At 39.8% G+C, this 14,084-nt stretch overlaps 2 protein-coding genes across 7 annotated transcripts in view; one reads left to right on the forward strand and one right to left on the reverse strand.

Moving 5' to 3' along the window:
- The window catches only part of tm9sf1 (transmembrane 9 superfamily member 1), a 10,914-nt gene extending 4,710 nt beyond the window's left edge, over positions 1–6,204 (reverse strand). Inside the window, exons 1-5 of one of the 3 annotated variants that reach the window (XM_020615289.1) lie at positions 5,900–6,200; positions 4,972–5,167; positions 3,386–3,517; positions 2,532–2,654; positions 1,320–1,678 (exon numbers count right to left, since the gene is read on the reverse strand). In XM_020615289.1, coding sequence (XP_020470945.1) covers positions 1,320–1,678; positions 2,532–2,654; positions 3,386–3,517; positions 4,972–5,136 — 779 coding nt within the window. In that variant the 5' untranslated portion in view covers positions 5,137–5,167; positions 5,900–6,200. The other 2 variants (XM_020615290.1, XM_020615291.1) reach the window with 2 other exon arrangements.
- A 308-nt stretch (positions 6,205–6,512) lies between these two features.
- fen1 (flap structure-specific endonuclease 1) lies at positions 6,513–11,810 on the forward strand. Of its 4 annotated transcripts, none has more exons than XM_020615295.1 (13): positions 6,513–6,574; positions 7,219–7,269; positions 7,752–7,846; positions 8,064–8,166; positions 8,320–8,422; positions 8,642–8,705; positions 8,904–9,013; positions 9,295–9,431; positions 9,813–9,879; positions 10,137–10,268; positions 10,357–10,508; positions 11,170–11,284; positions 11,526–11,810. In XM_020615295.1, the coding sequence occupies exons 3-13, from the start codon at positions 7,765–7,767 to the stop codon at positions 11,601–11,603; spliced, it is 1,143 nt and encodes a 380-aa protein (XP_020470951.1). In that variant the 5' UTR covers positions 6,513–6,574; positions 7,219–7,269; positions 7,752–7,764; the 3' UTR covers positions 11,604–11,810. The 4 variants fall into 4 exon arrangements, with proteins under 4 accessions (XP_020470951.1, XP_020470952.1, XP_020470950.1 ...); XM_020615296.1 differs by having other exon boundaries at positions 6,525–6,543; XM_020615294.1 differs by lacking the exon at positions 6,513–6,574 and having other exon boundaries at positions 7,114–7,269.
- The last annotated feature ends 2,274 nt before the right edge of the window (positions 11,811–14,084 follow it).

Genomic DNA, 14,084 nt, shown 5'->3' on the forward strand with positions numbered 1-14,084 from the left:
AACCTGGGGTTCCGCCTCCATCAATCATGCATTCACACAAAAATACACACTCTTGTGTGTTACAGCCTGCTCAGTGTTTTATAACTAAGGTGTCACTTTATTTTTAAGCTCATTTAATAAGACAAGTTGAACCAGAACAGACTCATTTGGAGCAGCATAGAAACACATACAGTACACACATGGATCACTGTGTAGAGCTATGGGCAGCTTCTGCACAACTTCTATAATTAATTAAAGTCCCACTCCAGAAACATTTTCATTTTTATATTTGTATATAAAAATACTTTACTATAAACAATATGCAGTCTAACACAGCTTTTCCTCAAAAAAATTTCAGTGGGCCTCTGTAATAGGAATGAACATTGCCCCTCATTGTGCATTCCAGGATCTATGAATGTTGCCGTCATCCCTTATGTGGATTTGAATAATTTTGCACGCCCAATTTTTCAGTTTTTTTATTTGTTAAAAAAGTTTGAAATATCCAATAAATTTCGTTCCACTTCATGATTGTGTCCCACTTGTTGTTGATTCTTCACAAAAAATTACAGTTTTATATCTTTATGTTTGAAGCCTGAAATGTGGCAAAAGGTCGCAAAGTTCAAGGGGGCCGAATACTTTCGCAAGGCACTGTATGTAGCTATATATTTTACAAAATTATCTAAAAATTTTAAATAAAACATTTAGGTGATACATGATTTTGGTTTAAAACGATCTTTTATTATGGAACTAATTTTGATGGTGCAGATATGCATTCTGTATAGTTCTGTGTTGGATCATTTATTAAGACAGACGTCCCACCCATGGACTCTGCAGCAATCATGTTCGTAATGAGACTTCTATACTTGTCAAGTTGAGATGTGTTTCCCCCTGTTAAAAACCGTGTTTCCTGTAGAGGTGGTTATGATTACGTAAGGTTAGGGGAAACGCATCTCAATGGGGAAACAGTTTTCTATATCAGCACAGGCACTTCTTGAGCAAACTGCTCCAGTTCTCTCAGGTTTGATGGCTGCCTTCTCCCAGCTCTTTTAAAATACAAACTGCATTCTTGTTCTGTATTCATCCAACAATGTTCATGAAGTGGCAAAAACATCTGTTAATGCACTTAAAAAAAATAAAACCTCTAATAAATATATTTAAGATATTTTAATAGCCTCTATGTTTTACCTTGAAACATTACTATTACTAACGGTGATGCTGGTTTATATTAAAAGTGCATTATCTGCCTTTCATTTAGTAAAATCATTCATGTTAAAGACAAAACATGACATTTCCCATACAATAGAACAGAAGTAACCACTTGAGCTGCTTGGCAAACTGACCTGGCGAAGTCATTCTTAAGGACACGCATGAGGATGATGATGACGAAGCCCAGCAGCAGCAACACCAGCACCAGTGAGTTGATAATGGACAGCCAGTGGATCTCCAGTGTTTTGGGGAAGAATGAGTAGTCTCTGAGGCGCTCGGCTCTCCGGCTGTGAGGCAGAGAAGACTCAAACCAGTGCACACTGTAGGTGTGGGTGACTGTCAGGCCGCCTCCACCCACCCCGACTCCACCCACTGCTGCACCTGCCCCCTCCTCCAGGGGAACAGGTTTGACGTCCTTCACTGAGACATTAGCGAAGATCACAGAGTCGCCATTAAACTCAAGGTTGAAGTCTAGATGAGTCCACAAACCCACCTAGTAGAGGAGAGAGAGGGGCAGCAGCGGAAACAAAGACAGAAGAAAGAGACAGACAGAGATAGAGAGAAATGAGTGATAAGGATGACAGTGAGTGCAGTCAAGATAACATTTGTGTTGTCCCTCTTTCTCTTTGGCTCTCATACAATACAATATATCACACCCTCTTCATTACCCTTGTCAAATACAGTTTTTGAGATGCAGTACAACATATAGCACTGTCAGCTACACACAACATCACCATCTAGACATAAACTGAACTGAGCATAAGCAGTCTATGCAAAAAAGGCGGCCTCTGATCCACTGTTTTGGAGAACGTGGTGGAAACAGTTTTTTCCCTCTGCCTTATTTTTAACCATAGTAGGGAAAAAAATCAGTATCTGAAATGCTACTGGAGGGAAACATGAGATGATTTGTGATGTATTCAAGTTGATGTTATGTATTTTCCCTCCATGTATGCTACAATAATTGACTGTTAAAGTTCAGGTCTACTCTGTTAATTCCTGCATGCTGCACAGGGATAGATCTTCACGTCAGATTTTTTTAATCAACCCATTATATGAAGTTCTTCCTTTTTGTGGACAGTAAAGGAAGAACTTGGGAAACATGTTTACTTACTGTGCATATGACAATAAACACTTTGACTTTGATACATCATGCAGCTGACTGCAGATTCAATTATTTACAATCATAGTATTTATTTATTGCTTGTGTAAGTTGATCTTCTTCTGTGGCCTTTTGCGCATGATGTTTTGGTCAAGTGATTTCATGTTTTCACTGATGTACGAAGGATAAATGTGTTAAAAACTCAATAAGAATAAATAAAAAATGAAGCACAATAGAGAAGGTTTACTTTGTGGCTGTGAGGCAGGAAGCCACTCTCCTCTATGTATCCCACAAACCCCCAGACTGGAATGTCATCCAGGACAAATTCAAAGTAGTACAGCTCCTCAATGGCTTCACGAAGCTGGTCCACCTAAGACACACACATCACATGGGTTTCAGCCAAAGCTATAGCTACCAGTGATTTAAATGTTTATTTAACTGAAATAGTCGTGAAGCTTCTGCTGGGTGTTGTGGCTCTAATTCAATGAAACACCTGTGATAAACCTAGTCTGATGCATCTTCCTTTGCCCCAGAATCTAAGCCAGGTTTTGACATAGAAAGGTTCTCAGCTGTGACACCACATCAGATCACATCAGCCTGCTAGCTAGCTGTGCCTTCGCAGTGCAAATGGTAATGGCCAATGGTCTTATGCTTGTATAGTGCCTTTCTATGCATTGCAGCACACTCAAAACACTTTCACACTAGTTGCCCATTCACACTCCCAAGCACTCACGTCTTCACCCAACATTCCCCCAACATTTCAGAGCAGACAATACTTCTCATTTTTTATGATTTTGAAAGCTGATTTTATATACCTAGTGCTATTTTTAATCATTCACTTTCGACTGGAATACATTTTCCTATGGTGTGACAAACTCAGAACACATATTTATTTATACTTTATCCTGAATTTAAGTTTAATCTTGCAGTATATGAGAAACTGGTTATTCAACACGATCCTGCACTGACCACAGTTGTCTAGTGAACAATTTATGAAATACAATAATTTTAATTTAAATGAATTTACTTAACAAAGAGTTAAAATGTCCTACAAGTCTGCCTCTGGATATCCGGTAGTATACAGAGTGTGTAAATGGATACCTGTTTGTCTGAAAGAGTGAGTTGGCAGAGAGTTTTTTTCTCTGCATTTTCCCTGAACTGGATGTGATATAATGACTCTGCCATCCTGTCACCATCTAATACTTCTCCCAGACTCAGGGACTTATGGTGCACCTGAAGAGGAAGTGTTACAATAGGAGTTACAGGGTGCAAAAAAGCAAAACAAAGAATTGGCTGATGATAATAATTCTGAACCAAGTGATTTCAAAACAGTAGATAATGCAATGAGTCAGCTTCAGGCAGACTGAAGACTAAAACACAGGTACAGTACATTCAATGCTAAGTCCTGCTCATATAAAAACATATGGACAAAACAAAAAGCCACCTTGGAGTCATTTCATTTGACCCCTTTTTGGGTTGGAGACAGGAAAGAGGAGACCTGGGACAAATGTCCACAGCTAAACTCTAATAGTGACATAGTGTGCATATGTACTATGGGAGCACCAGGCACCTCTTAAAATGATCTCAGAGTCACTTCAGAAAGTATTAACTTTGAACTGATCAAATTACCTGTTTGTCTCATCAGTCTACACTCAATAACCGATAATGACAAAGTTAAAACATGTTTTTGAAAATGTTTGCAAATGTATTAAAAATCAAAAATTTCAACATTTCATTTACAAAAATATTCAAGCCCCCTATACAAGACACCCCTTTGTCAACAGTCTTCTTGGATAAGTCTCTACAAGCTTTGCACACTTGGGTTTGGGCAGTTTATCCCATTCTTGATGGCAGATCCTCTCAAGCTCTGTCATACTGGGAAGCATCTATGAACCGCCATCTTCAGGTCTCTCCAGATATTCTATGACACTTACGTCTGTGCTTTATCTGGGCCACTCAAGGACAGACAGAGACTTGTCCTGAAGCCACTCCAGTGTCGCCTTAGCTCTATGCTTCAGGTCATTGCTGTGCTGAAAGGGGAACCGTTACTCCAGTCTCAGGTCATTACACTCTGCAGCAGGTATTCTTCATGCTCTATTTGGCTGCATTCATCCTTCCTTCAATTCTGACATGTCTCCCTGACTCTGTTGCTGAGAAACACCTCCGTAGCAGGATGCTGACCCCAGCATGCTTCGCCATAAGGATAATACTAGCCAGCTGATGTTCACATGGACGCCACAGCTTGTTTTTGTTCTGATATGGGGTGTAAATTGTTGAAACTTATCTAAACGGCTCCAGGCAGTTCAGATGGTTCAGTCTAATCATACTGTATCTCAAGGAAAACTAAAGCAAACAGGATGCACCTGACCACGATGACGCCAAGTGCCACAGCAAAGGCTCTGATTTCTCTTTTCTATTTTTAATCAATTTACAGAAATTTTCAAAAACGCTTTTTTACCCTGTCAATATGGGTTATTGAGTGTAGATTAATGGGTACAATGGCAAGTTAATCCATTTAAAATGAAATCTACAACACAATCAAGTGAATGGGTCAGAATATTTTTATAAAATATTGAGACTTTGGTGTTATCCTGGCATTAGTGTCTACCTTCAGTATGGCAAAATAATCTCCCATTTCTCTGTTACAACAGCCCAATAATACATAGCGAAACACAACAAAGACTAACCTTCTCTGGACTGCATACAGGCAGGGTGTAGTAGTGATATGTCTCCTGGGGGTTATGATAAGGGCCCACTTTGTTGACGTAGAGAGTCACGTTGTCCCCCTGCTTGTACCCCACTGCCCAGCCTGAGAACAGCCATAGAACCAAGATGCAGTGCAGGGCCATCATCCTCTGGCAGCCTGTTCCACACTGTATAAACCTGTTGCAAAGATGGACAGTTCATCCTTCATGAAGGATAGCTGTTATTTAAAGAAAATCGTCTGTCCTGAGATGTACTGCATGCATGTCATCTAAAGTCAATTAATAAGCTCATGACCATGGCATTTAGTGCTGATATGAGTAACTATAAATATAGAATTTTAGGCAATGTCACTCCTTCTGTGATCTAACAAAAGCACCAGAAAATAATTAAATAAACTGAGAAACACTGTGTAACTAAGATGGATTACAAACTATTTCATCAGTGTTATCAAGAATGAAGGGGATCATCTGTGTACCTTCTTCCTGTTATGACAGAGCAGTATCATAGCTGCACGTATGGGCTTTCTGACAGTTTTAGTGCCAGCACAGCCACCAAAAAACTCATTTTATTTTTAAGACCCCTCTAATTTTTAGAAGTGATTTCACAGAGTTATATCAGCTGGACAATTAAACCCACAGACTTACAAGAACCAAGGTAGAGATGCTTTTAACGAGCATTTACGCTGATGTCTAGTGATTTCGGTAAAAAAGACAAGTATTTAAGTGCCACACAACGCAGAGCACATCCTGTTTATCTAGCTTTTTCTGAAGAGGTAAACGCGACTATACCGAGGCGTCTCATAGATTAATGTGAAAATAATCAACAACAACACAGAGACACGGTGCTTTACTATGTTCAGCCGACAAATGACTGATACATATGACAGACAGGAAATTAAATCTGCTCTACCAGTCAAGTCACTGAGGTCCTGATAGTGCAAAACCAGCAAAACCAACAAAACCAGTGTTTCCGCCGGATTACTCGGACTCCAGGCCCTGACGATCTCCTCCCGTACTAGGCGACGATAGACCTCAATATAAAGATTTACAGCTAAACATCTTCGAAATCCTCGATGCAATATCCCAACGTATCAGACATTCGTCATGTTCACATCCGGGTACACGGGATATTTTACTGACATATGAGCCAGCGCAGAGAAAGCGCTCCAACTCCACGTCACCTTAAAAATAAAATAAAAATAATTATGGGTGGAGTTTTCCGGAGTGGGCGGAGATACTAACCACACCTCCAACATTACTGGGTAATATTTCCCTTTCGTAAGCTATTTAAAAATTAACATAGTTTATTTTTGTGCTTTGACGCCCCCGGAAAAAAACATTTAAACTGTTCGAGTTATCTGCCAGAACGACTCTTATTTTTGCTTTATTAACCGGATTTCCTTCAGCCTCAATAAAGCATTTTCTCCCAATGTGTTCCCCCATTTTAAAAACTCTGTTTCACGTAGCCCTCCCCCCAGTGGCTGTGGTTAGTATAACTTTAGGGGGTGCCCATCTCAATAGGGAAATAGATCTCCACACAACACCGAGCTTTTGGTGGGTGGCCATACTGCCTCGACTTGTTGGGGTGCGTGGATAGAGAGGATAGAAAAGAAAGAGATTCTTCTGAATCTGTTAGCATTTAAACCTAATGTGTAACCGTTTCTAGCATTAGCCTTTTAATAAATTAAAAGTCTTTTGATTGGGGGAGGGGTGGCGTAATTAGCGTGTTATGTATTACGTTTGTGATGGGGAGCGTAGTTCCCTTTTCCTGTGCCTTACAGTAGTGCTCTGATGTTGCTCTTACTGTAGTTCTGACTAGTTTTTATCTACCTTTGCGTGACCACTTCCCTGAATGTTTTTACTTAACTTAACCCATTAAGTCACCCCCTGGCCTAAAAGTTTCATGTTTACATTGTTTGCTTCCATGTTCGATGTTCTTGTTTTTATGTTCTTTATCTTATGTTATAGTCCTCTTGTTTCCGTTCTATTTACTTATGTATAACTACTGTCATATACCTCAATAAAGTATTAAAAAAAACAGTAGTAACGCGAAAAAAAAACCTTTGCGTGACCAATCAAATAAGAAAGCCCTTTCAATACTTCCTCGTTAAAACTTAGACCAGCTCAATAACATCTGCACTATCGATGCACAATTCTTTAGCGTCTCTGAGGATGCTGCGCTCGATAGATTGACAAGTAATGCCTGCTATTTGATTTCCCGCGAAACAGGCGCAGATCATCCCGCCTGAGATCATTGAGCCAGACTGAAGTCAACTGGTGGTGAGTCCGTTGTAAACAATTACATCCTTCAATCAAATTCAGCGCGCAGAGTTGGAAATGTTATAGTATTTTTTAGCTAAAAGCATTTACACAGGAAGTGGATGTATCATATATGTCTATAGCCCTTCAGCTAACCGCAGTTTTGCAGCACTTCCCTTGCTCAGTGCTGCAAAGGTAACGACTTGGAAGGACATATTCTGCAGCCCAGACATTAAAACTTGCCTTTTAATGTGACCTTATTTCCATATAAATGCACACAATTGCTAGGAGCAAGTATCGGTGTGTGTCCGACATCGTAAGCAGCACATATATAAATAAACAAAATGTCAGCGTTTAAAGCCGAGTCCTATATTGTCTCCTCACCTGTTCATCAGCGTGGGGTACGTTATCTTAATGCTACGTTATGCTAAGCCTCAAATATCTGTTATGAATTCAAGATGTATGGAAATAGAAATGATGAAGATCATGTAATTTTTTCTCAGACTACATATCGCAATGGGAATACACGGGCTTGCCAAGCTGATTGCTGACCAGGCCCCTGGAGCCATTAAAGAACAAGACATCAAGAATTACTTCGGTAACTGTTACAGGTCCCTTTTCCTACACATCAATGATGGAGAGCTGCATAATAAATAGGAATGGGATCAGATGAAAGTTGAATGAGCCTCCTGCAGTTTCTCTTTCTTTGAACTTATGGCCTTACATCTGGAAAAAATAGCAGTACCATTACAAACATCACACTGTAAATACCTGAATACTAACTAACTTGCAAACTGCTTTCTGAACATCTGTAGGCAGGAAAATTGCAATAGATGCCTCCATGTGCATCTACCAGTTCCTGATTGCTGTGCGACAGGATGGCAACGTTCTACAGAATGAAGATGGAGAGACAACCAGGTACAGTCCTGATAATAAAACATTTGAAATTCACACAAAGACGTCATAGATGTTGATATATTAGGGATGGTAGTTCTTTGATCCTAGACCAAGAAGTTCAAGACTGGGCAAAAAGCTGAAACATTTTTTCCACCTGCCTGCTCTCTTTCTTAGCCACCTCATGGGAATGTTCTACCGGACAATCCGCATGCTGGAACATGGCATCAAACCCGTGTATGTGTTTGATGGAAAGCCCCCACAGCTCAAGTCAGCAGAGGTTAGGACTTCCTCTGGTGTTTTTCTCCCTGCATTTTGTCATTGTGAAGAGGGCAGTCAGTGGTTTATTTTATTTATTTTCATTTCACGTTACCTGTAATCTTGATCACCTGCAGGGCAAACAGAGTGGTCATCGTAACTTTGTTTTGTTTATTTGTAACCATCTGTCTCTTGCTTCCTCATTTTCTTACTCTGTGTTTGCTGTTGTCCTTATCCCAAGCTGGAGAAGAGAGGGGAGAGGAGGGCAGAAGCTGAGAAGCTGCTTGCTCAAGCCCAGGAAATGGGTACAGTCAATGTTTTTCATACTTTAAGTGTAGTCATGAGTGGTGCCAGACTGGATTTAATGTGCTATGTTTCACATAAACCCCAACCCAGTTAATGGGGGCAAACAGAGAGCAAATCAGTGTAAACCAGTATGTTTTTTTTATATAAGCTTTATTTATAAGGTAGGGTTTGTAAAAATCTTTTTTGTCTCAATCCAGGGGAACAAGAGAACATTGACAAATTCACCAAGCGCCTGGTGAAAGTCACCAAGCAACATAATGACGAGTGCAAGAAGCTGCTGACCCTGATGGGAGTTCCCTACATTGAGGTTAGATCAGCATTTGCTAACATGAATTGAGAAATCCTCCCACCCCCACCTCACCTGGTGCACTTTCATTCATTAATCAGTATTTTGCTGTTATCTGTTTGTTGTTAAAATAGACTTCAGATACACCAGAAGCCAAGATATAACTGACAATTGTTGACTTTAAAATTACACAATAAAAATCTTTTTAAAATGACTGATCCACTGTATGCCTTTCAGCCGAAGTGCTATTCCTCATGTCATATGTACAGAGCAGGTGTGTGTGAATGTGTTTTGTATTGCAGGCCCCGTGTGAGGCCGAGGCCAGCTGTGCTGCTCTGGTTAAAGCAGGGAAGGTGTTTGCCACAGCGACAGAGGATATGGATGGGCTGACCTTTGGCACAAGTGTCTTGCTCAGACACCTCACTGCCAGTGAAGCAAAGTAATGTTGCACCTACATCCCTAATTTCTGGCTGAGATGTTTGGAGTTGACTGGGTGCTTTCTTGATGTTTTGGTTCTGGTGCAGCTTTTTGTGTAGGCCTAGCCTATAAATAAATCTTATTTCTTATATCTGTAAAAATGCAGTCTGCTATTTATGATTTTATTTGTTTGTATTTGTGTCCCAGTGAGTTAGTAAGAACCTAATATTTATTATGTCCATCCTTTCTTACTTTAAACAATTTGAGCTTTGAATAATTGTATACTGTATATTCAAGACCAGGAAGAGGAGTCAGTATGACCAGTGATACAACACAAATGGTTGTCAGTTAGTTGTATTCCTTTATGCACTTGATAATACATCAAGGAATTCATTTCTTTCAGGAAACTTCCTATCCAAGAGTTCCACTTTAGTCGTATCCTGCTGGACATTGGTCTGACACATGAACAGGTATTGTTCTTGAGAAAGAAGGAGCATCAGTGGTGTCATGTTTTATCTGGCGTAGGACTCAGGAACCACTTCCTCTGCTTTTCTTGTGCTGCTAAAGCATTCAGCAACTTATCAGCATTCCCTTTAAATTTTTCACTGTAATACCCTTCCTGGTATTCAGAACTGTGTGCTCTTTGGATCTGTTTAGACAGTTGGACCAGGAAGAGGAGTGATATTTCAGTCTTGCATTAATATCTCTTTTTCATGGTCCATCCTAGTTCATAGACCTGTGTATTCTGCTGGGCTGTGACTACTGCGGTACCATCAAGGGCATCGGGCCTAAGAGAGCCATCGACCTGATCAGACAGCATGGCTGCATCGAGGAAATCCTAAAAAACACTGACTCCAGTGTAAGCTAGTCTTTGTTACAGTCATGTAGTTAACCAGTTAAAGTAAGGACTTTGGTTCCAACTGTGTGTGTCACTTGTGTTCATGCAGAAGCACCCTGCTCCAGAGGACTGGCTGTACAAAGAGGCCAGGACTTTGTTTCTGATGCCAGAAGTGGTGGACTGTTCCTCAGTGGAGCTGAAGTGGAGCGAGCCGGACGAGGAGGGCCTGATCCAATTCATGTGTAACGAGAAACAGTTCAGGTGAAGCATCAGCACACTCTTCATCTGCTTCACTTGCTTACTGAGCTTTCATTGATGATGGATATTGATAGCCATGGTGATAGTTGTTGTGGTGCTGACTGGTTATGCAACATCTGACCACTAGGCTGCACTGTTGGCTGGTTGATGCCTAGTTAGATGGATAAAATAGAGGTTTCTGAAACACTGAATCAATACAAAGCAGCATTGTAGAAAACTGTTCACTGTTTCAAAGGATTTGAAATCTGCAGTCCACATCCCTGATACTGTAATTGTATGAGTGTGATTACACAAGGGGTCTTAATGTTTTTATTGGTTATTTTAAAAGACCTTGTGAAATACTTTGGGATGGTCTCGTGATTTTTGTCCAGCACACTTTGGCTTTGAGAGGTCATAGTAGTCTTCTCTGAGTGTGACTGTTAGTCATATAGAGGTGTCACTGAGCACACAGCCTTTTATAATACGAGTTTCAGTGCACATTTAATTTTTATTTAGAGCTACATTATAGTAGCTTGTCCTGGACATTTGTCTTGTTACTTTAACTCCTGCTTCATATGCTTTTTTCTGCTTTAAAAATATTTGAAGGATACTTCTGATGAAATTGACATTACACGTAGGATAAATGCAGGTTTTTATTAAATGATGAATTTATTTGTGCGTTCAGTGAGGACAGGATCCGTAACGGCTGTAAGAAGATTGTGAAGAGCAGACAGGGCAGCACACAGGGACGGCTGGACTCTTTCTTCACCGTCACCGGATCTCTGTCCACTAAACGGAAGGTACACTTTAGTGCATCTATATGTTTGCAATGGGATGATTGCACTTAATCTATTATGGATTTAACCTTTTTAACCAGAAAGAGAAGGTTGACAGATTCAGTAGGCTGCTTTATTTTGTATATTATGAATTTTTCCAATCCCTGCCTTTTGTCTGTTTGTGCTTTTGGAGCAAGTTGGTGTTGTACATACTTGGTCATTTTCTGAATGTTGAACAAATTTGTTCCATTTGCTTTTTTCTTAGGAGCCTGAGGTAAAAGGGTCAGCGAGTAAAAAGAAGAAGACTGGAGCCAACCTGGGCAAATTTAAGAGGGGGAAATAGACTAAACACATGGTTCTTTGAATTCTTTGAGAAGTAATTATTGTAGTCAGCAACAGTTTCTGTATAAAGAATATATATATCTCCATGTGAGATAAGAGAGAACTGCAACACAATAGGACATTATGCAAGTTAAGATGAAAATATGTTATGGATGTTGAAGGGTTCTATCAAAGTGGGTTTTCTGTCATGAAATAAAAGTAAGTTTTTTTTTTATACAACAACTTGTCATTTGACTTTTGATTTACTCATTTGGGGTTAAGAAATGTGGGCATTTCATAATGTGGAAGGCCTGTGTGAGCATGGCAAAGAACTGTGTTAATTACTTTTCCCATAAAAAGCAGTTGGCTTTTATATTTAAAGTATAATACATGTAGAGCACTGACAGTAGCACACATTGCAAACATGTAAAAACACTTGTTTTAAAGATTATAAAAGAATTCATATGTCCATATACTCAGAAACCCAGTAGTGGTTCCTCAAGAGGAGATCACATTGTCTGCATGACAACTAACATGAGCTCATTATAGCACCCACTCATCTACTGCTTTCCCACGGTGAGGATAGCGCCACAGGCAAAGCTACATCATTGGGGTTTTTTTCTTTCAGAGCAAAAACAGTCTGAAAAGTAATGATCAGCTGCTTTCAACAATGGCATCAATCAATCTGTCCAACTATCAGATTTGGTTGTCTGTATCTCTCCTACATAAACCTGCAAAGTCTGGCTATTTTCATGGACTTTCACTGGGTTAGTCAGACATGGCACCTCTGGTGACCTACAGGAAACCTGGGAATCTTTAGAATAGGAACTGCCCAAAATTTGACACGTTTCAATGTGATCCAACAGATACGTGACTCAGCCATTATGATAGACACCTCACTTCAGTATTTCAAAACAGAAGGTAAAGATGTGAGGAGAAGATACAGGAAAATATTTAGAAGAATCAAGGAAATGCATCACAGATCATGTGGTGTACAGTTTTCCAGAAGCATTTGCTGAATACAGCCACAGTAATGAGTAATATTTTCTCGTGGAATATAAATCCAACATGAGTACTGTGTAGGTCTGAAGGGGGCCACCATCCCTCCTGAATGTGCACCCTGTCCCTGACATCACTCTGATTTGCCCATGAAAGGAGGTTGGCAGCACAGTGATGGGGGGAGGGGAGGCATTCCCACACTGAGGAGCACAGTCCACAGTCTGGATCAGATGCCTCAAACACTTCAGCTCATGGTATCCTGCAATTCATGAAGCCATGACACTCTGAAGAGGCTGCTGGATGTGGTCCCAGTATTTATGAGAAGCATGAAGTGGATCAAGGTCAATGTCAGTTTCATAATAACAGAATAATGTAAAAAGCACATTGCAGACTACTGTGTTAGGTTCCCATAGCACTCTTGATTCAAGTCTTTGTTTTCATCCTCCATAGTCAATGCCTTTTGGAGAGTCTGTCTAAAGCAGCTTTGCAGCTATGAGCTGGGTGATCCAAATCTTCAGTTTTAGTGTTGCTTGGTGCAAGCGGCCAGCCTCTAAAGAATGCAGCAGTCTTGTCAGCAGCCCAGGTTGACTGCAGTGAATGTGGACCTGCATCATGTTTCTCTCCACCTGATAAAAACTGCATCTTCTCTGCAACTGCAAAGACCGGCCAGGAATAGCAACATTAATGAGTCTCAGATTAACAGGAGAATCACAAAGTTACACATACTGGGTTTAACATGTTGAAGTACATATGTCATATGAAGCAAATCAAATCTACTGTGTATATGATGATGACATGGTGACATTTTTTATGACCATGTGCTGTGTTTGAAATTGCTCACTATAATATATTGTTGTTTTGTAGCATTGCATGTAAGTAAGAATTTTCAAACACTTTGACTCATGAGTAATGTATAGGCCACGCTGCAAAACACTTAGGGGTCAGGGCCACTTACAGTTTTTTGCTGTTGCTAACAAGCATTAACCAATACTTAAAATACTTCTTCTAAACTCTTAACACAGCAACACAGTTACATCACACACCTGGCCAAATGGTAAATTTTTGGACAAAAACCACATTTTGTTAAATAAATACAAACTTTACATTTCACAATGCAAAATACCATTTTCTACATATACTAACTTTATCAAAACACAGCAAACCTGACTCATAATTGAGTCGTTTGATCAAAACATTAGCACTAGTTTTCTATCCAACAGGAACATATAGTCAGTCATAGTGCACAGACTGTCAAAATGTAAAAAAGTAATCACTTTACAAAAATGACATTACTTCTCATTGAACTGTATACAATATGAAAACCATCTTTGATATCCAAAAATGTAGAAATACAGTAATTCAGTCAGCCTTACTGTAAACACACTAAAATTGTGTGTGTGGATAAATTTCGTATAGTATATGTACAGTGGAGCCATCAGTACTTTATGGATTATAAAAAAAAGGGCAGAATTGCTGCAGTAAAGGCTTTACGGTATTAGCATTT

Source organism: Monopterus albus, unplaced genomic scaffold, assembly GCF_001952655.1.
Source record: "Monopterus albus unplaced genomic scaffold, M_albus_1.0 scaffold162.1, whole genome shotgun sequence".
Classification (NCBI taxonomy): Eukaryota; Metazoa; Chordata; class Actinopteri; order Synbranchiformes; family Synbranchidae; genus Monopterus; species Monopterus albus.